This window comes from Marmota marmota, unplaced genomic scaffold (assembly GCF_001458135.2).
Source record: "Marmota marmota marmota unplaced genomic scaffold, marMar, whole genome shotgun sequence".
In the NCBI taxonomy this organism is placed as follows: Eukaryota; Metazoa; Chordata; class Mammalia; order Rodentia; family Sciuridae; genus Marmota; species Marmota marmota.
The window spans coordinates 1,090,890-1,112,635 of NW_026000141.1; the positions used below are offsets into that span (position 1 = coordinate 1,090,890).

The 21,746-nt window shown below is 46.6% G+C and overlaps 1 protein-coding gene across 14 annotated transcripts in view; it reads left to right on the forward strand.

Annotated features, from left to right (window-relative positions):
- Chfr (checkpoint with forkhead and ring finger domains) overlaps positions 1 to 21,746 on the forward strand; it is a 44,499-nt gene that overhangs the window by 18,153 nt on the left and 4,600 nt on the right. For 5 of the 14 annotated variants that reach the window (XM_048785857.1, XM_048785861.1, XM_048785858.1 and 2 more), the window contains 12 exons: positions 1,760 to 1,927; positions 4,394 to 4,553; positions 5,328 to 5,482; positions 5,614 to 5,776; positions 8,155 to 8,300; positions 9,777 to 9,965; positions 11,480 to 11,563; positions 12,047 to 12,144; positions 12,512 to 12,599; positions 14,529 to 14,636; positions 15,044 to 15,116; positions 16,877 to 17,994. In XM_048785857.1, coding sequence (XP_048641814.1) covers positions 1,760 to 1,927; positions 4,394 to 4,553; positions 5,328 to 5,482; positions 5,614 to 5,776; positions 8,155 to 8,300; positions 9,777 to 9,965; positions 11,480 to 11,563; positions 12,047 to 12,144; positions 12,512 to 12,599; positions 14,529 to 14,636; positions 15,044 to 15,116; positions 16,877 to 16,919 — 1,475 coding nt within the window. In that variant the 3' untranslated portion in view covers positions 16,920 to 17,994. Of the gene's footprint in view, positions 1 to 1,759; positions 1,928 to 4,393; positions 4,554 to 5,327; positions 5,483 to 5,613; positions 5,777 to 8,154; positions 8,301 to 9,776; positions 9,966 to 11,479; positions 11,564 to 12,046; positions 12,241 to 12,511; positions 12,600 to 14,528; positions 14,637 to 14,729; positions 15,015 to 15,043; positions 15,117 to 16,876; positions 17,995 to 21,746 lie in introns of those variants that run through there. The other 9 variants (XM_015505583.2, XM_015505585.2, XM_015505584.2 and 6 more) reach the window with 7 other exon arrangements.

The following is a 21,746-nucleotide window of genomic DNA, read 5'->3' on the forward strand; positions in this document are numbered from 1 at the left end:
TGTTCTTTGATTTTTCAATGAAGTGTCCCCCCCTCGCAATACTGGGGTTGAATCCATCCAGGGGCACTCATATCAATGAGCTACATTTCCAGCTTTTAAAAAATTTTTTGTTCTGAGATAGGGTCTTGCTAAGTTGCCCAGCCTGGTCTTCAACTTTTGGTCCTCTTGCTCAGCCTCCTGAATGATTGGGATCATAGGCATTGCCACCATGCCCAGCCCATGTAAACTTTTAAACTAAAGCCCCAGCTTCTCAAAGTCTCTTGATATGCCTTCATTTTAACATAATTACCTCAAATTTATGAATGAAAGAAATTGCAATCACATTCAAAAGGCAAACATGCCAGACCTGAGTGATCAACTAGATAAAGTCTTAAAGCTCTCTAGGCCTGTGCACCTTCACCAGGGTTCCTCAAGTATAGATAGCACAGGTGGGATGTGTGCTGGCTCTCCACAACTGGTTCCAACACCTGTGACTCATTCCATGCCATGATAGTCCCAAAGAAGTGGAAGTGCTACTCAGTCTATTTGCATGGCTCATCACACTCAAGGGCAGGCTCTGGGTTGGGTGCAGCTCTCTAGCCACATGCTTAGGTCAGGCATGCCACATCTGTCATCCTAACCTGGCATTTTATGAATATTATAAGGACTTCCTCAGAACTCAGGCATGGGACAGTTTAAAGAGAACCTTAAGTTAGATAATCTTTTAGTCCGTCCATCTGTGTGCATTGTGTTTAGTCTGGTAAACTGTGATTATGTTCTAAGTTCTTTAAAGAGGTAATGCATTCATATATTTGTAAATTTTAAATAATAAAATTTTTTCTGTCCATATGCCTAAGCATATATGTATAATATGCTTACAAACACTAACACTAAGAAAACAATTATACTTATAAACATTAACAGTAGCAAAACACTTACACTAACAAAGTAACTATGGTGAAGACTTGTTGAGCACCTATTAGACATGAGATAGTGTAGTAAGTGCTCTTTTTTGGTTAAGACTCCTTGATGGAGCCAGTCAGGGAGGAGCCATTACCATGCTCTTTATTCTGGAGATCGAAGCACAGCAGCCTCTCACAGTTGTAGTGTGAGTGAGTGGTCGGGACAGGAGCCAGCCCGGGAGCTGTTAGCTTTTCCCCTCAGTACAGGGGTTCAGCTGTTTCCAAAGTCATTCTTTTCTCCTCAGCTACTCTAAGTTTATCATATAACATGGTTTGAATATCATGGACTACATACCTGTCATACTGTGATATTCCAAACTAGATCTCAATGAAGACAGAGGATGTAGTAAATTGCCAAACTCCTTCCAGTTATGTGTCTCTAGCTTCTTCTGCTATGCCTGCCAATGACCGCCCTCTTCCTTCCCATGATCATACAACTGTTCCACTCCTGCCAAAGGCCTCTGCTTCACATGGGCCTCTATTTGGAACATTCGCCCTGAAATGTGCACTGTGTGATTGTTGGCATGTGGGTTTGCACATGGTCCACCAGTGCTCAGGGCTGGTCCTGTCAAAGACATATCTGCATTTCTTCCCTTGTGAATGTGCTTTTGCCCCCAGCTCCACTCACACAGAAATGGGCCCAAATGTATATAAGACATGATGTTCATGGTATCGACATAGCAGAAGTGGTGTGTCATTCTTAAACTATGACATCTTGGACTGCGGATTGCATTTGGCTTAAATCAGTGATACTTTACCAGCATGTTCTCTCATGAAATAGAGAAATTAGAACCTGTCTTGTTTTTCCCTTTTCACAGGACCCGGGGGTACAGGATTTTCCCTAAAAGGATGTGGTCCATCTGTGGGAAGTAGTGAACTCTCCAGCCTTACGTCAGCTCTCCCAGACAGAGAGGGAGCACAGTTTTCTTCGCTGGAACCCCAGAACCAGGAGGATCTGGAGCCCATGAAAAAGAAAATAAAAGCAGGTTGGTCTTGCAGCTCCATGCATCCTCTGCCCTCTCCACGAGGTGCTAGGAGTACTCTGGGCTTGGTGGCCATGGCCTTGCATGTGGCTTCATTTGTGCTTACCCATGGAGACCCCCTCAGATGATTACTGCAGCACCTCACATTTGCTAAATGAAATTGGGGCCTTTTCTTTCCCATTGTGTGATCTGGATGGAACTGCTTGCCACCAGGCTACAGTCTTGGGTCTAGAGGTAGTATATTCCTAATTGCAACATGGATGCCAGAGTTCTCTCTCTAGATTTTTTTTTTTTTGTGTGTGTGTGTGTGTGTAACTAGGGTTGAACCCACGGCTTTGTGCATGCTGGACAGTGCTCTGCCACCGAGCTGCAACCCCAACTTATTTTTCATTTTGAGAAGAGTCTCTCTAAATTCTCAGATTGGCCTTGAACTTGCAATCCTCTTGCCTCAGCCTCCTAAGACTTATAGATGTGCACCACAATGCCCTGCTTTGATGTTGTCTTAGATGATAGTTTGAGCCTTCACATTGAAGATGATTTAGAAAAAAAATGTCTGTACTTTAAAAGCCAAAATTTAAGAGATTATTTTTAAGATGTGGAAATGTGGTGGGTAATGCTAGCTGTGCAACAGGCCCAGGGCACTACGGGACCCAGGAAGTTGGTCTTTGGGAGAAATGGAGCTATGTGAAGACTGGGGAGTTAGTTAATCAACTTGGGGAAGGCGTGGGAAAAATCAGCAGCAGTTTTATAGCAAAAAATACACACATATAAAAACGAGGCAATTATATAACTCCAGAAAGATGAAAAAATGTGTAAATCAGAAAAGGTAATTTTGGTATATTGCTCCGCCCAGCAGAGAATGCTTACATAAATACAATGAAAGCCATTTGCTGCAGTTAACCCACAGTCCTGTTAGATAATATTGGGAAGAAGGTTTCAGGGGCCTAAACACCTTCCTGTGTTGGTAGATATCAGGTGATGATTTCTAAAATGGGTAAATCAAGGCTGCAGATGTAGCTCAGTGATAAAGCATTTGCCTAATGTGAGTGGCCCAGAGTTCAATTTCTAGCACTAAATAAAACAAAATTAATAAGTCAATGTAGCATTATAATTTAAATACATGGAAATGAATACCAAAAGGTGCAGTAAAAGACGTGGAAGTGGTTTCTTCACCTGGTGAAATTGCAGTGAAGGCAGGCTGGGCTGAGGTGACTACATTCTTCTATATGACTTAAGTTGCATGTTTAATATTTCTTTAAAAATAAAAATTACCGGGCATGTGGCACACAGGCCTCTATAGTCCCAGCAACTTGGGAGGCTGAGACAGGAGGGTCACAAGTTCAAAGCTAGCCTAGACAACTTAGCTAGACTCTGTCTCAAAATAAAAAATAAGAAAACGGTGTAGCTCAGTGGTCCAGTACCCTGGGGTCAAACCTCAGTACCAAAATAAATAAATTAATTGACCTGTGACAACCAACATCTGAGCTTATACCTGAGCAATAGAAACATAACAGGAGAAGGAGCATCTTAAAGCCACTGGTGCCATCTTAGTCTTGTTTTCTAGCATGTTCCTGTGTACTCAGGCATCATGCTTTTTCATTTGTTTTTTTAAAAAATTACATTTATACAAATACTATTTAACATGGGCTGGGGATGTGGCTCAAGCGGTAGCGCGCTCGCCTGGCATGCGTGTGGCCCGGGTTCGATCCTCAGCACCACATACAAACAAAGATGTTGTGTGCGCCGAAAAGTAAAAAATAAATAAATATTAAAATTCTCTCTCTCTCTCTTTCTCTCTCTCCTAAAAAAAAAAAAAAAAAGACAAATACTATTTAACAGCTGGCCCATCTCTCTCTCTCTCTCTCTTTCTTCCTCTATCCAGGGGTACTTAACCACTGAGCCACATCACCAGTCTTTTGTATTTTTTATTTTGAGACAGGGTCTCACTAAGCTGTTAGGGTCTTGCTAAATTGCTCAGGCTGGCTTTGAACTTGCATGCCTTCTACCTCCCAACTTGCTGGGATTACAGGTCTGTGGTCCCTAACCCAAGCCTCTCAGCCTGCACCCCCCCACCACCACCTTTTTTTTTTTTTTTTTTTTGAGGTAGAGTCTTGCTGTGCTTCCCTGGCTGGCTTTGATTTCCTGAGCTCACGTGACCCTCCTGACTCTGCCTCCCAAGTAGCTGGTACTATAGACATGCACCTAGCTTATCCTTTCTTTCTTAGCTATACATCGTGTGTGTCATTTTATGTCAGAAACTGTTCCTCTACACCAGAACGTAAACATACTGGAACATGAGCCTTATCTGGAGCCACCCTAAAAATGGTCTTTGTAGATACAAACGTAAGGTCAGCACTGCTTCTGCAGCCTGAGGAGTCCCCTGGTCTCCAGGCTGGGCTCTATAATACGAGGCTGTGCATCAAGTTCTGCTGTGGTGTGCCTGTCAGAACATATGCCTTTCTCTCCTAGGTGAGGCACTTGACCCGAACCTGCAGCAGTTGGTTGCAGACCAGGGTAGAAATACCCAACCTCCCCGTGAGGACGTCAGAGCTGCTGCCATGAAGCCAGACAAGATGGAGGAGACGCTCACATGCATCATCTGCCAGGACCTGCTGCACGACTGCGTGAGGTGTGCTGCCAACCCCCCCCCAGCTGGCTCACGGTGGATCGCGGGGGCAGGGGGTGAAGAGGGGTTTGCCAGTGGAGCAGTTGTCAGGTCCTTTTTGGCGTGAGGTGTGCCGCTGACACCTCAGCTGGCTCACAGTGGACCCTGGCCACTGGGAGGAGGAGGCTGCCAATGAAGCAGCTGTTAGGTCCTCTTTGGCATGGGGACTACTAAGGTGCTATTTTCATCGTACTTGAAGAGCTACCCAGGAGACTAGGGCTGTAGAATCCACAGATTTTGGCAGTATTGGTTTTGACTGACATGGGTTATGGGTAACCCAGTGAACCCGAAGTCTAGCTTGCAGACAGATCAGATGCACTATACCAAGTTTTAAATGTTTCCTGGTTAAAGAAATGTTTAACACTGTCATAGAATGTATATCCCAGGAGCAGCCCAGATGAGCCTTCTCTTTACTCTAGTGTCTACTTAGAAGGTGTAGCCTTACCCAGCTTCCAATCCTGAGACGCTGGTTCCTGTTGCCCATGTTTCTGCAGTCATAATCTGCTTTCCTCTGTCCCTTTTGATGACACAGAAGCAGTGTGACCTCTAGTTTCTTTTTATCAACCAAGCCTGATTAAAGTGTTTTCTGTGAGAGTGATGGCTGGGCTCCACAGTCAGCCCCTGGCTTTGATCAGCTTGCCCTTCTGCCTGGGAAGGCCTGCTGCACGTCTTGCTCCAGGGGTCCTAGTGGCCGATCTTTGGAGGCTTCTGTCTGAAGAGGGGTTCCTCTTGTTCTAGCTTGCAGCCCTGCATGCACACGTTCTGTGCAGCTTGCTACTCTGGCTGGATGGAGCGCTCCTCTCTGTGTCCCACCTGCCGCTGTCCAGTGGAGCGGATCTGTAAGAACCACATCCTCAACAACCTTGTGGAAGCATACCTCATCCAGCACCCAGGCAAGTGGGCCAGCCCCTCCGCAGACTCTCCCTTCCTCAGGGTGGGGAGCTCAGCTCTGAGGAGAGAAGGCTGTGTGTCTCACTGGTCATGCCTTGCTGTCAGTGAAAGCTCCTGTGTTCTTTGAATCTAGACAAGAGTCGCAGTGAAGAAGATATGAGAAGTATGGATGCCAGGAATAAAATCACCCAAGACATGCTGCAGCCCAAAGTCAAGAGGTCTTTTTCTGATGAAGAGGGGAGTTCAGAGGACCTGCTGGAGCTGTCAGATGTTGACAGCGAGTCCTCAGACATCAGGTAGTCCCTGTTCCTGCCTGGGAATGGGGTCTTGGAGCCAGAGGTGCAGCCAGTTCTCTGATTAAGAGTTTGCTGTGGGGTGGGTAGCCGGGTTCCTGTGGTCTGAGCTTGTTTTCTGATGCTGGAGAGTGGCCAGGACTGGGTGAGCTGGCAGAGAGTGGATGTGCAGCCTTGCATGCACACGTTCTGCGCAGCTTGCTACTCTGGCTGGATGGAGTGCTCCTCCCTGTGACCCACCTGCCGTTGTCCACTACTACAGGTAACAGAGACAAGCTCTGTACCCTCTTGCAGTGGAGCCAGTCGCCTCACATGGGTCCTGACTCACTGGTCCTACAGAGTGTTGTAATTAAGTTTTACTTTTTCCCCACGTAAGCACTATGTTTCCCTGTAGTTTATCTAGTGACGGTGTTTTCTTCTACCATAAATGGCAGTATCACAGAAAAGGCGCTGTCCCCTGGCTAAGAGGACATAGCCCTAGATCTTCTTCCCCAACTCTGAAATCAGAGTTTTCATTTTTGGCCAAGGCTATGATATTTATTTATTTATTTTTTAATATTTATTTTTTAGTTGTAGATGGACACAATATCTTTTTTTTAATATTTATTTTTTAGTTATAGGTAGACACAATATCTTTATTTTATTTGTACATGGTGCTGGGGATCGAACCCAGTGCCTCACACATGGTAGGTGAGCACTCTACCTCTGAGCCACAGCCCCAACCCTGGATACCATATCTTTTTTTTTTTTTTTTTTTTTTAAAGAGAGAGGAGAGGGAAGGAGGGAGGGAAGGAGGGAGAGAGAGAGAGAATTTTTTAATGTTTATTTTTTAGTTTTCGGCAGACACAACATCTTTGTTTGTATGTGGTGCTGAGGATTGAACCCGGGCCGCACGCATGCCAGGCGAGCGCGCTACCGCTTGAGCCACATCCCCAGCCCTGGATACAATATCTTTATTTCATTTTTGTGTGGTGCTGAGGTTCAAACCCAGTGCCTTACATGTGGTAAGCGAGCACTCTACCACTGAGCCACAACCCCAGGCCTAGGCTATAATATTTAAAAAGACAATAAACAAAGCTCAAAACTTTTAATCATCTTTATTTGTTTTTGCAAAATTTAGTGATGGTGATCCAGCAAAAGAAAGAAAACCCAAGAATCACTTCAGTGTTGACATTTTATTTCTCTTTTCTTCTTTTTTCTTTCCTTTGGTTCTGAGGATCAAGCCCAGGACCTTGTGCATGCTAAGGCAAGCCCTCTACCAGCAGTGACACCCTCAGCCTGAGTGTTACCACTCACTGTGTCCACTGGGTTTTTCGTGTGTTCATCCGTGTACATCTTTACAAAGTAGAATGTAAGAACCAATTGAGTGTTCTGTAAAGATGGGAGCATGTTGCACTCGGGATTCTGAAGCCTTCCCAACACCCTGCCTCTGGAAGCAGTGCTGCAGGCCGTCCTGTGGTCACCCCTGTGCATACGTCCAGCAGTTTCACCAGGATGACTGTGGAGATAGGCATGGCCAGGAATTTTACCTTGCTGGACTTTTATGCATGTTATCCAGTGCCCATCAGAAAGGTCACTTTAATGCCACTCTCTGAGGTATATGTGAAGGATGCTCTTTGCCAGCTTAGTATGAGAAAACAGTAATGTCCTTTTCATTTACATTTTTTGTTTACGAATGAGCATCTTTTCACTGTGGCATTTTTATCTGATCAGCTTATCCATTCCTGACCCTCATTGCCTTAGAAAGCATTCTCTAAGATAAGAGCCTCCTACTTTTTCAGAGGATTCTTTTTTACAGTCTACCTTTTTGCCGAGTAGTTTCTGAGGTGCCATAAAGACAAGCAATCCACGGCAACACAGGCCATAGAGATGAGTGGTGCAGGGCTCCCGCTGTCCAGTTGGAAGGTCACTAGAGGAGAGTCTCTTCGGACGTGGCACGTGCGCTGGCTTTAACAAGGGGAAGCAGTGCCTGTGCTGTGGTCTCATGTGAGCCCAGGCCCCTCGTCAGCTCAGCGTGACCCAGGATCTGGTGTGCTGAAGCCTGGGGATGAGCAATGGCACAGGGTGGTGGCCTGAATGGGTGAGTGGGTGCCCACCCTCAGATTCCTGTTTGGGTGGTTCTGGATAATGCCCTCTCCAGCAGCTGGGGCTGGGCAGGAAAGAAGGGCCTACCCTGTCCTTTACACGCAGTGGTGGGAGTGGAGCTGTGCAGGGCCAGAGAAAAAGTGTGAAGGGGCTGAGGCCCCACAGAGGAAGACAGCTTCGGGTTGGCATGGTAAGGTGCTGCCCAGGGTCTGTCCTTGTCTCAGATGCAGAGCTGCACCAGTGCCTGGGGGCCTGCTCCTCCATGGCTGCAGCTCTGCCGCTTGCTCTTCCTGCAGTCAGCCATACATCGTGTGCAGACAGTGCCCTGAGTACAGAAGGCAAGCGGTGCAGCCCCTTCCCTGCCCAGCACCCGACAGTGAGCCGGGGGCCCAGCAGGCCCTTGGTGGGGATGCACCATCAGCGTCTGCCAGCTTCACGGCAGGTGAGACAGCAGCATCTAGCCCCACGTCGCGTTGTTGTGACCCCTGTTGTTCTGGCCTCCTATACTGTTTCCACTTGGGGGACTTCTGCCCTCCAGTCCTTGGCCTGCATGGCCCACTGCCTCTCAGATCCTCTCAGTTTTTATAATCTGTCTCAGGGAGGATCTAATAAATACCTGCTGTTTATGTGGGGGGTCTCCTCTGGACTTGCCTGGGAATTACTAGTCCTGATTTTAACACTTGGTCCATCCCCAGTCCTCTGCTTTAGGGCAGGTGATGTCTCAGTGGGGTTTGCCAAAACCAAAATAGGACCACACATCTGTCCCTCCCATGAGAGGCTGGCCTCTCTCCAGCAGCGGATGCCCAGTCCTCAGAAACAGGCTCACATCTCCAGAGTTGCCCTGAGCTTTCTCCTGTCAGTTGCCCATTTCCAACAGGTGGATCTCCAGATGCCTCCCAAAAATGCAAGAGAGGGGCTTGGGGGTCTAGCTCAGTCGTAGAGCACATAATTAGCATGTGTAAGGCCCTTGGGTCAAATCCTAGCACCAGGAAAAAAGGAGCACTCTTGGCCCCACCCATTCTGTGGTCTCTGCAGAATATAAAGATAGCCTGAAGCCCCTAGCCTCTCAGCCAGGGCTCAGCCTGGACTTGTCATGAGACCACCAGCTCAAGATTGTGCCTCAGAGCCATGTCCTTGACCACCCTGCTGCACTGTAGCCACAGTTCTCCTGGTGGCATCTAGGACCTGTGTATGGGACAGGCAAGGCAGTGTTCTGCCGTTGGCAAGGGTACTCAGTACCCAGTGACTTCCCCACTCTGCATGTTCCTGTCTTTCATAACAGGATCCACCAGTGTCTGGCCTTGGGCCGTCAAATTACTAATTAGGCCCATGCATGTAGAATATGTGTCACACACAGATAGAGCCTGAGTGCTGTAGGTGCTCTGTGACCCTTAGAGTGGATTGAGTTGTGATGGTTGGCATGGTAACCTCCCCATGGTCTCCTCTATATGGGTGGTAAGTGTCTAGGGAACGTACCATGTGGACAGAGTTCCTGATGCCAGATCAGGTGGTCCCTTGCCCACCATGCCTGCCTTTTGTTATTGGAAGGACATAACTGTTCTCTTGTCTCAGCAGAAATTAAATATGTAGCATGTTTTGTTTTTTTATAATATACGTGCTTTTCCTTTGTAGGAAATATTAGAAAACCTCTGACTGATCTTTGAAATCTGGTTACAACCCCTGAACCAAAAAACAGTTTTTGGTTCTTTCTATTTTTATTTTTTTGGTGCTTGGGATGGAAGCAGGACCTCATGCATGCTAGGCAAGTGCTCTACCACTAAGCCAGACCCCATTTTTGGTTATTTTTCAATCTACTCAAAATCTCTTAGTTTACATGGCAGGATATCATCTGACTCCTCAGGGACAGTCTGAAAATCTCCTGTCCTCTCTTAAGCCTGTCTCTCCTCCTGTGTGCTAGCTGCTTCTCTAGATGTGAACCTCTTATCTGCCGTCTTTCTGCCTATGTCCCAACATGCCTGTACCTCAGCAGCCCAGGATTATGTGTGCCCTCTACAAGGAAGCCACGCCATCTGCACCTGCTGCTTCCAGCCCATGCCTGATCGGAGAGCGGAGCGGGAGCAGGACCCACGTGTGGCCCCTCAGCAATGTGAGTAGGCCAGGCTGCCTGCGGTGCCCCTGGCTCATGTTTCAGATGTGTTGACCTTGTGTGAGGTGTGAAGTAAGATGTAATGTCGTTTCTTCCACACCCCCACCCCAATACTGGAGGTTGAACCCAGGAGCTTGTACTTGCTGGCTAAATGGCCCACCACTGAGCTGCATCCCCCTCTTTTTATGTTTTATTTCATCGCACAGTCTGGCCAAGCTGAGATGTGATGTCTCAGTGGGGTTTGCCAAAACCAAAATGACCTGAAGCATGGGACCCTCCTGCAGCAGCCTCCTGAGCTGCTGGGATCATAGGTGTTGACCCCATGTGACTATGTTGAACTGTACTAATGCTGCCCGTGGAGACCAGGTCCTCTTGGGTTCTGGATCTACAACCATCCCCACATCAGCACCAATCACTGTATGATGTGTCACTTATAGATCTAACAGATGAAATAGGGTGTTTTTAGTTTACAGTTCTTTGCCATCAAAACAAAGCCCATCATTTATTTGATGGCCATTTGAATCTACTCTTGCCTGAAATGTCTGTCCATGTACATAGGCTTCTTTTAAAATATTTCCTGACTATGTGAGCTCTGCATGTGCTAAGCTGTTGCTGTTGAATGAAGAGAAGCATGGACCCAAATGGCAGCATCAGCCAGTCCCTGCTGGGCGCAAGCTGCTGTCCTGGATGCCAGGGGCATAGCACCAGCACACCATCCAAAGTAGCACTTGGAAGGCACTGCTCTTGACACTGAGCTTGGCAGGCTGGAGGGGCCTGGCAGGGTGGTGGGCTGTATTATTGCAGGTCAGGCAAAAGGGCACTAGGGTATCCTCTGGGCAGTCACTGCCCACTGCATGGTGTATGAGCAGCCACAGAGAATGCTCACCTCAGAGTGCCTGAGACACACAAGATGGCCAACAAGCCACAGCTCAGGGAATAGCTCTACAAATTGTCAAAACTCCAGCTTTGCTGGGTGCAGTGACCACACCTATAATCCCAGCAGCTCAGGAGGCTTAGACAAGAGGATCACAAGTTTAAAGCCAGCCTCAGCAATGGTGAGGCACTAAGCAACTCAGTGAGACCCTGTCTGTAAATAAAATATAAAATAGGGCTGGGGATGTGGCTCAGTGATCAAGCGCCCCTGAGTTCACTCCCTGGTACTACTACTACTACTACTACTACTACTACTACTACTAATAATAATAATAATAATAATAATGACAAAGGCAATAGTGTGACAAAATACTCAGGTAGAACATATGCTCAGAGCCAGAGGGAATCCCTGCAAGCTGTTTGGATGATGGGACACATGTGGTCATGGGTCTGGCTTTTTTCTAAGGGCTTAGTCATTACAGTTCAGTCAGCTTTGATGCTAGGCTTTGGCTGGAAAGTCACCTCTGTGCCCACTTCCTTGGAAACCCCTTCTATGTGGTTTTCAAAGAGGTGAGCCCCTGAGTCTGGTGCTGAGTGTTCTCGCAGCACTTGGGGCCTGACTGACTGTCCTCTGTCCACAGGTTCAGTCTGCCTACAGCCCTTCTGTCACCTGTACTGGGGCTGCACCCGCACTGGTTGCTTTGGCTGCCTTGCCCCTTTCTGTGGTAAGATCACCTCTTCAGCCCTGTGTGTGTTCTCTTGATGACCTCAGAGCAGGTGGTGGTGGTGTTTGTGGCCTGGTGTGTGCAGGGGCAGGGGTGGGCCCTGTCATTCACTAGGTACCCACCTGCCTTCTCCTGCTAAACATGCTGGAAGTGTGGAATTCATGTTGGCTCACAGTCAAGCCACGTGGAGCAGTTAAGGAGATAATGAACTTCCAATGCAGGAGGGTTTATTTATGCATATAGAATTACCTCTCCCGAGAAAATAATCTTCCTCAGTGGTCCCAATTTTCTGACACCAAGCCAGGTGTTCACAAACTCAGATCTTATCATTTTAAGGAGGGAGGGTGATAGAAATAATTTTTCTGTATTATAATCTCATTTTATTATGGAATTTTTAGTTTTTGCATAATCTATAATGAAAAGAAATTTGGTTATCCCATCAGGCAAACAATTCTTTGATGCAATGTTGTCTTTATAAAACAGATAATTCTGCTTCCCTTCCCCTGGCAGAGCTCAACCTGGGGGACAAGTGTCTGGACGGAGTGCTGAACAGCAATAACTACGAGTCAGACATCCTGAAGGTGCCTGTCACACACGCCTGGCTCAGTGCCAACAGGAGGCCTCCCCCTCACTTCTGTAGTTACTTTCAGTGAATCCTTGTAAATTGAAACAACCTTGTAAAGGTTGTTTCAGCTGTACCTGTGCTGTGAATGCCTTTGTAGGATTTTGAGAGACTCTGATGCCTCTTCCACCTGGGGTTCAAAGGCTAGCCCTCTCTGAGACCCAAAGAGGCTCATACCAGGAGCCCTGTGGGCCAGGGCTGCCCATGGGCAGCTGTGCCATGGGTTCAGCCACCTCAGAGGCTTCTCATGAAGTGCTTTCTCTCTTGTTGTTTAGTGTTTCTGCCTCTAGACTAGTCTTTATTCTTATTGCCTTTTTTTCCTGCAGAATTACCTGGCAACCAGGGGTCTGACGTGGAAAAACATGTTGACAGAGAGTCTTGTGGCTCTTCAGCGGGGAGTGTTTTTACTGTCTGGTGAGCTTTGTTTCATTCGCCTTGTTCCACTTGCCCTCTGTAGAATGGAAATGATTTCTAAGGCAGCCTTTGCCTCCTGCCCAGCAGTGAGCACCTGGCAGGTCACCCTGGGTAGTACTACCTGTCTGCTTTCCTACGTTTATGACTTCAACCTCCACCCACCCCAGCAGAGACAGAAAGTCTTCATTTTTGAGTTTGAAAAGCACTGTGCTTATGCCTGCATGACATACTCCGGAACTGACTGCTCTGTAGGGATGGGAGGAGCATAGCTTGGGAGACTTCACCACTCACCTACACCAAGTCCTAGGATGGTTGTTCCCAGACCCTTGTTTGTCCCTTGGTGTGTGGATCCCTCAGTGGGGGCTGTTCCCTCCTCCCCCCAGGGTAGCACAGGTACCTTGTAGCGTATGACTTTTGCTACCCAGGGAGGCCGAAGGAATATTAACAAGCAGGGTTTTTTTTTCTGAGATATTAATTATTATGAGAGAAAGACTTGAGAGATTTGCTTAAAATTCCATCGAGGGATTGGGGATGTGGCTCAGTGGTAGAGCACTTGCCTAGCATGCATCAGGCCCTGGCATTGATCTCTAACACCACACACACACACAAAAATATGCAGAGGTGGTATTTTTGTGACCACTCTTCTAGGCCCTTCCAAATACCTGTTTGTGGATGGCCTTCCAGATAACACCCTCCTGTGCTGTTTGTGTCTGGTTTTCCCTCAGCAATGTATCATGCACTCCTTCTGCCAAGAAAGGTCTGTACCCTGGTTTGCATGGGTGCATGTGGTGCTGGGAATCCAGCCTGGGCTTGTGCGTGCCAAGCAGGCACTCCACTGCTGAGCTGAAGACGCATCCCAGTCTCGACTTTTATTGTTGTGCAGCCTTCTAATGCCATAGTGTATTTAGCTAATTCATTAATAAAGGGTATTTCAGTTATTTCCAGTTCTTCACTATTTTAAACAATGCCACATTTGTTGAGCATGCAGTGTTGTAGATCTGAGAAGTCATCACCTTAGAGTAAGCGGGACTCTCAGGGCAGCAATGCACAGGTGGAGACTTTGTCACATGAGCACACTGTCCTTCCTGAGGCTATGTAGGCTCCCACTAGTGCCTCAGAGCATGAGGGTGAGCATCTCTCTGCCTGTCAATTCCACATGTCTCTCTTAAGTCTTGTTAATGGGAGAAAGGTCAACAGTGACATGTCGTTGTTTCATTTGCCCATATTTAGTTATTATTGACAACTATAGCCAGTCTTTTTGCATTTGTGTGGCATGTGCTTACCTGTGATCTTGGCCTTTATTTATACTAGGTTTTTTAAAAACATATTTTTTTTTAGTTTTAGATGGACACAACACCTTTATTTAATTCATTTATTTTTATGTGGTGCTGAGGATCAAACCCAGTGCCTCACACATGCTAGGCAAGTGCTGTACCACTGAGCCACAACCCCAGCCCAATATACTAGGTTCTTTAAGGGTTTGTTTTGATGTGGATTTGTGGGATATCTTTGTTAATTAAGTACATAGCATTGCTTTTTGTGTTTTAAATATATTGCCACTTGTAGTCATATCATGAGTATTTCACATTTGTTATGTTTCCATTTTGATGTAGTCAGATTTACCTAGTATCCAATTTATTTTTTCTCTTTTTTTTCTTTCAACGTTGGAGATCCCACTCAGTCTCATGCACTCTAGGCAAGCACTCTACCACTGAGCTATATCATGTTCCAAGTATGATCTCCAATACTGAAACAAAAAAAAAAAGAGAAGCATTAAGTTGGAACCTAGATTGGTTCTGATGTTCTTTTTCAGCTTCTGTGTCCCATTGTGTGAATCAGTGTCCTTAGCATTGCAGGAGTTTGAGGTGCAGCATCTGTTCTGTTGTTTGAAAAATGACATTGCCCGATAACCGTCTGTGTTCCCTGCAGATTACAGAATCACTGGGAACACTGTACTGTGTTACTGCTGTGGCCTGCGTAGTTTCCGGGAGCTGACCTATCAGTATCGGCAGAACATTCCTGCTTCTGAGTTACCAGGTAAAGAACTCCACAAACTCCAATTCTGTCCAGTCCAATTCAGGATTGGTGTCTGTCCTTAACAGGTGCTTGTTTGGGCTGTGTTCTTGTCAGAAGTCCACAGCAGAAGGGGGAAGAGCCACCCAGGCTGCGTGAGGCCATGTTTGCCTCCACCAGTCAAGACAGTGTGTGTTGCTAAAGGAGAGGTGCGTGGACACTTTGGATAGAGTGCTAGAGGACTCCATTTCCTGAATGTGTCTTTTTTACCAGTTTGATTTCCTTTCCTGAAATCCTGCACAGTCCTAAACTGGTGATGAAGAGTGACAGGGCCCTTTATGCTCAGTGGTGGTTTCCTTGGGTACCTATTTAAATGCAGCAGCTGAGTGGGGGTGTTGCCTGTAATGGCTGTGCACTGTCTTCTTTTCTAGTGGCTGTGGCGTCCCGTCCTGATTGCTACTGGGGCCGTAACTGCCGCACTCAGGTGAAAGCCCACCATGCCATGTGAGTGAGACAGGGGTACCAGGCTTGGGGAGGTGACTACAGTGGTTCACCGTCTGCTAAAAAATATGCTAATTTTGGTGGGGCACAGTGTCATCCCTCTGTAATCCCATCTATGTGGAGGCTGAGGTAGGAGGATGGCAAGTTCAAGTTCAGCCTGGGCAACTTAGTGAGACCCTGTCTCAAAATAAAAAATAAAAAGAGCTGGGTAGGTATTTCTGTAGTAAGGCAACCCTGGATTTAATCCCCTTATTAAAAAAAAAATTGGAGGGAGGTGTATATACATATGTAAATGTATATGCGTATACATACACAGACACACTAATGTATGGGGCTGAGGTGTAGCTCAGTGGCATTCAGGGATGTAAATAAAGATTCCATTATTGGGGCTGGGGGTATAGCTCAGTTGGTAGAGTACTTGCCTCACATGCACAAGGCCCAGCAACACACACACACACACACAAGATTCCATTATTGCCTCTATGACCTTGGAAAAATCCCCAGAGTGCATGCATAGTATGTGTAAGGCCATGGGTTCCATTCCCATCACCACCAAAAAATGTGTGTGTGTGTGTGTGTGTGTGTGTGTGTATGTGTGTATGTGTACAGTAACATTATGCTTATGTAAACTCACACAGCATGTAAAGTAGCATCTTCATGGAGAGATTCCACCTCTTTTGATACCTCATTTCCTGTTTTCTTTTTTTTGAGGGGGGATGGTGCTGGGGCTTGAACTCAGGACCTTGTGCCTGTGGAGCAATGCTCCACCCCTGAGCTACATCCCCAGCCCTCATATCCTGAAATTTCTATATGCAGATGTTCATTTGCTCTCTGTTTTCTTGGCTGGAGTCACCTCTGACAGCTTCCAGAGCACAGCAGACATGAGAGGTTTAGCACTGAGACAGTGGCTGTGGTCATGGAGAACATCTGTTGGAAGCCATAGGCCCACAGCGTAATGCTATGACAGCTGGTTGTCTTCCATACTGTACATGGGTGTTTGTGATCACTGTAGCGGGGTCACCTCCACTGTGGTGTCTTCAGTGTGGTCTTTAAAGGTTATTCTCAGAATTTAGGACTAATCTCTCTGCCATCTCCTTAAACAACTGAGTGAGATGATCACTTTCAGTCAATTCCTTGGCCAGTATATAATCCCCAAATAGGCATTTATGTTTCAAATTGAAGTAGTTGAGACAATGAGAGAGATGTGGACTTGGACAAAACAAATTCCATCAAGCAGTTATTTCTTGGGATAAAATCCTTGTGTTATATTTGAGCTTAAACAGCGTTGGAAGAGGCCATTTTTTCCCTAAAAAGGAGATTTCACTAGTAACCAACATTTCTTATGAAAGTAGGGATTCAGGTAACACAGACACATCCCATCTCCCTCCTCAATGTCTCTGCTGTTGCCCATGGCTTGTGGAGAGAGGAGGTGCCACCATCACCTGCCTGGTCGCCTATCTCCACCCTGTCAGGAAACACACAGGGAGGGCTCAGGCTCTCTCTGAAAAGGCACAGCTCTTATGCTTTTCTCTAAGGAAATTACCCAAGATGTTTTCACCTCTATTTTAAAATTTAAAAAAAGAAAAAGGCTACTTTGGGGTTTCATTTCTTTGATGTTATTAAAAACATACTGCTGTGAGTCCAGAAACACACGCACTTACACAATTCTCATGTGGTTCCTCCAGTTTGTGGTTTCAAAGCCTTGTTAATTTGAACACTTCTCTGATGTTGTCTTGTGTGATGTGACCAAATTCTTTTTGCAGGAAATTCAATCACATCTGTGAACAAACCAGGTTCAAGAACTGAACATCAAGGGGACATACAGGCAGATTGGAGCACTGGAGGCAGGGACGCTGCAGTTAAGAATTCTGAACACCAACACATTAAGGGCATTTTTACAGTCCCCCTAAGCAATGCTGAGTCTCTGGTCAGTTCTGTTGTGTGACTTTTCCTTTTGTGGAGTTTATTCCCAGGCAGCCTCTGGCCATAGCCATCCTCCTGGTGAGTGGTAGGAGCAGCTGGCTGAGGCCTCCTGCCAGGTGCACAGCTGCCCCACCCATGGAGGTGGGGTAGTGCAGGTTTGCTCTTTTTGTACTGCTTATCCCATACTGCTTTTCCATAACTGCAGTTAAAATGGAAATCTCTTTTCAGGAAAAATTTCACGGGAAAAAGAGGAAGTTTAATCAGAAGCATTCTGCTTAAGAAAAGGGAGAGTAAGTTTACAACCTACAGGATGTACAGAATACAACGCTGTTGAGGAAACCATACCTTTTATATATTTTTAATGGGTTTGGTGCTTATCTGATAAGATTTAAATATTACAAACTGTAGCACAAATAATATAATTTGCAAATTTACTAAAATCGGGGATAGTATGATATCTGAAAGAATGAGCATATGTTTCTATTTGTTAAAACAATCATCAAATGTCCACAACAGCTAACCCTGGACATGACTTTCAGGTTAGCAGCTCCTTTCTAAAGTGTGTGAGTTGCGTCCGCTATCCTCAATGCAGGGCTGGCAGGTCCTTTTGTGGAGGGAGGATGAGGTTGCCAGCCCTGTGAGATCCCCCTGCAGCTGGGTGGGTCTGGGGCCACTGCTTCCTGATCCCTTTCCTCCTCTGTTAGGTTTGCCATGTCATCTGGAATAATACTTGAAATTTTGGTTTTTGTTAAAAAAAAAAAAAAAGAAAAAGTTTTTTTATCTTTTGTCGAAATCACCTGTTAAGTTTGTTTGCAAACTGGTAACTTTTTTGCTTCTTCTCAGGAATACAATTTTCAACTGTTGTCTTGCTCTTGATACAGATTGAGAGGCAGCATTCTGTATTTGTGGGAGAAAGTTCTCTTTTTTGATTCTAATAAACAAGCTGTGTTTGTTTCTCCTCTCTGTGTGGGGTTCTGTGTGGGGCTGCCCTGTGTTCCCCATCTTGATGGAGATAGGCTCCATGAAGATTTGCTAGTTCTTACTGCTTATCCCATTTATTGCCTTCTGGTCCATCTGTGGCTCTACCAGCAGACTAACTGACCACTTGGAGTGAGCTCACTTCTGGAGTCACACAGGACCTGAGGTTGGGCCTAAGCATCAAGGAAAACAGCAGAGAGTCTCTTTACCCTTGCCAGCCCCAGGAGCCACAGCCTTTTGTCCAGTGTGGGTACTTTATTTTCAGCTGGGTAGGGAAACCTGCCATGGTCTGTGCTATAGAGATGGACCACACCTACTCCCAGGGATTAAGATGAAAATGCCAACCTTATAGAGGATGCAAAACAATTTTTTTTTAATGCTGCTCTGACTCAGACCCAAGGCAGTTGCACAGAAGGCAAGTGATTTACCACCAAGTTGCCCCTGAACCCTACAGCAAGCAGTTCTTCATGCCCAGGGTGAAGTGGGACCAGTACCTTTGCTCTGGTCTCACTGGACCAAGGTGGGAGCACTGAGCTTTACTCAGTCCACTAAAGAACTGGACACCCAGGGGCTGGGGTTGTAGCTCAGTGGTAGAGCGCTCACCTAGCACATGCAAAGCCCTGGGTTCGATCCTCAGCACCACATAGAAATAAATAAAATAAAGGTATTGTGTCCAACTACAACTAAAAATAAATAAGTAACTGGACATCTGGTCCACACTGAGGGGACTCCAGTAGACTTCTGGTGAGCATGTGACAGAACAAAGCTTGCATCCTGCTCTAACTTGAGGGACCCTCAGGCCAGCATGGTCATTTCCGTGGTGTGACCTGAGCTGTTTAGAGAGGCAGGTGGGCAGGGCTCATGCAGTGTTTATATGTTTTTCTGAATTTCTCTTAAAAGACCCATCCACCTTACACTAAAAATCACAAAATCTTCAATTGCATGGAGCCTTGCTGACCCTGGGGTGAATGTGCGGGTATCCTCACAGGCTTGCCTTGCAGGGGGGTGGCCATGTAGCCGCTGCAGATGCCCAATGCTTCTGTGTGGCTCTTCAGCCCAGTCTTGGAGCAGACTCAGAGCTAGGCCTCAGCTGTCCACTACCCTCCTGTGCTCCTGGTGCCAGTAAGGTCACCCCATTCTCCCAGTGACCCTGCCCAGTGCTAGGTGAGTGCTGCCTACCTCAGCTGCACACCCTCCAGTGTGCTATCCGGAGGGCCCTTCCTGGTCTGAAGGGTCTGAGCTTCAAGTCAGAGGAAGCGGGCCTCAGGGGCTGTGGGCCTGGAAGGGTTTCTGTTAGCTGGGGGACCCTGGTGACAGTCTATCCCTTGTTTTGGTCTGGCAACCCAGGAAGGGGTAACACTGCTCTTCTCAGTCTGTAGCTGGGCTCAGAAGAGACCCAGAATCTGGGTCTCCAGAAGCTTGGCAGTAGAAAACTAGACTCTCAGGAGAAAGAAAGCAAAAAGAGGAATTTGCTGAATTCAAAATGCCCAGAATAGATTTGATTTCAAGTGTGGCTTGATGGAGGAAACTGAACCTTGTCCCTAGAACCATCTTCTCCCTCTGCCCTCTCCACTTTGGCTCCACTTTGGCACGAACAGGAGTTGCTTTTCTCCCTGAGGTTGTCCTGGCTATAGAGAGGCTGGGTCTTGCTTTCCTGAGGACAAAGGCTCATGTGGGGGGCAAGGCCCAGTCCTGTGGGCAGCAGCATAGGTGAATCCAGGTGATTTGGCAGGGCCGCCTCCCAGGAGCCAGTGCCACCGAACACAGCCAGTGCTTTAGAAATCATATGAACTTAGAACTAAATCAGTTGTATTTAAGAAAGGTAATAAGCACTTGGCCTCACCACTTCCTAGTTGGGGGCTGGAATGTCTGCATATGACCAAAGGGTTTGTAGGAAGATGTGCAGCTCTGCAAGCTTTCTGAAGTAATCACTGAGTTGTATGCAGGGCACATTTTGTGGTATGTAAGCTATGTCAGATCAGGCGAGGCAGGCAGCGACCAAAGGAGGCAGATTTAAAAGGGCCGCTGAACGAGGCTTTATTGAGATATCACTCCCAGGCGAACTCGATCAGACCCACAGAGTGGACAAGGGGAAGGGTCTGAGGAGAAACCGCATGGAAGCTCAACCAAACTGGACTTTTATGGGGCTTACAGCAGGAAGGGAAGGGCTTGGGACAGGAAAAGGTGTTTTTAGGGTCCTTTGCCCCCTTGGAGTTGGTCAGGGGAATTGGCTGAACTCCAGGATTGGCCAGGGGGTCCTGCTGATTGACAGGCGTTAGTCAGGAGATCTGGCTGATTGACAGGCATTTCCTCCGGCATCTGATTGATGTTCTTTTCCCCCCCGCTGGCTGCTTTGTTCTAAGTCGCTGGCTGCTTTGTTCTAAGTCGCTACTAAGTCACCACCACCGACCTAACAAGCTATACCTTAATAATGCTGCAAAAAGTTTTCCTTAGGGCTGGGGATGTAACCCAGTGGTAGAGGCTTGTCTGGCATATGCAAGACTCTGGGTTCTGTCCCCAGCACTATCAAAAAAAAAAATCAATGGGGTGAGGGGGGGAGTTCATAACCCACTTGAATCAAAGTGTGGAATATGATATGTCAAGAAATTTGTAATGTTTTGAACAACCCACAATAAAAAAAATTAAAAAAAAAAAAAAATCAGTATTTTTTTCCATGTGGACATGGCTATCAATTTAACATAATTTGGTTAGGGTTAGAGTGTTTTCTTTTTTAGACTTAGTAATTGTCACATTTTATTTGCTGATTAAGACTTGCCCCAGTTCCCCATACATCTTACTTTACATAGTATTATATACCAGTCAGGAAGCTAACACTAACCTTTTTTTTTAATATTTGTTTTTTAGTTGTAGTTGGACACAATACATTTATTTTATTTATTTATTTTTATGTAGTGCTGAGGATCGAACCCAGGGCCTCACAAGTGCTAGGCGAGCACTCTACCGCTGAACCACAATTTTAGCCCCTGGATTAAGATCACATAGTCTTAAACGAGTTTATAGATCCATGCCGTTTAATGTCACATGCAGATCCATCTACACTATCACGAGATACACATTTCCATGCAAAGACTCTCCCCCACCCCCGCCCCTTGCTACTGCTTTTCTAACCCCATCATTACTAATCCCTGACAACCAGTGGTTTGTTTTCCATTTCTCTAACTTGTCACTCCCACAGTGAACGTATAAGTGGAACCCTCGTTCAGTACAGGCCTTGAGAGCTCTCCCTCGGTGGAATGCCCTTGGAATTCGTGGTGGTCTGTGCCATTCACCGCCCACCTGGCGGACACATTTGGTCGTTTATTCTTTGGGGCAGTTACAAATGATGGTGCTAGGAACAATTATGGGCAGGTTTCTGTGCGGGAACAAGCTTATTTCTCTGAGATAGGTGTCCAGGAATGTGGATGCTGGGCCATATAATTTGGAGGGGAGGTACTGGGCATGGAACCTTGGACCACTCTACCACTGAGCTACGCCCCCAGTCCTTTTATTTTTTATTTTGAATCAGAATCTCGCTAAGGTGCTCACGCTGACCTAGAATTTGCCATCCTCCCGAGTCGCGGGGATCACAGACGTGTGCCACCGCGCCCAACCGTGTGTCTAATTTTTTTGAGAAATCGCCGAACCATATTCCAGAGCGGCGGCGCGACCTGTGCCTCCCGCCCGCCACCGACGTCTGCTTGCAGAAAGGCCGACCCTCGCCTCCCGCTTTCC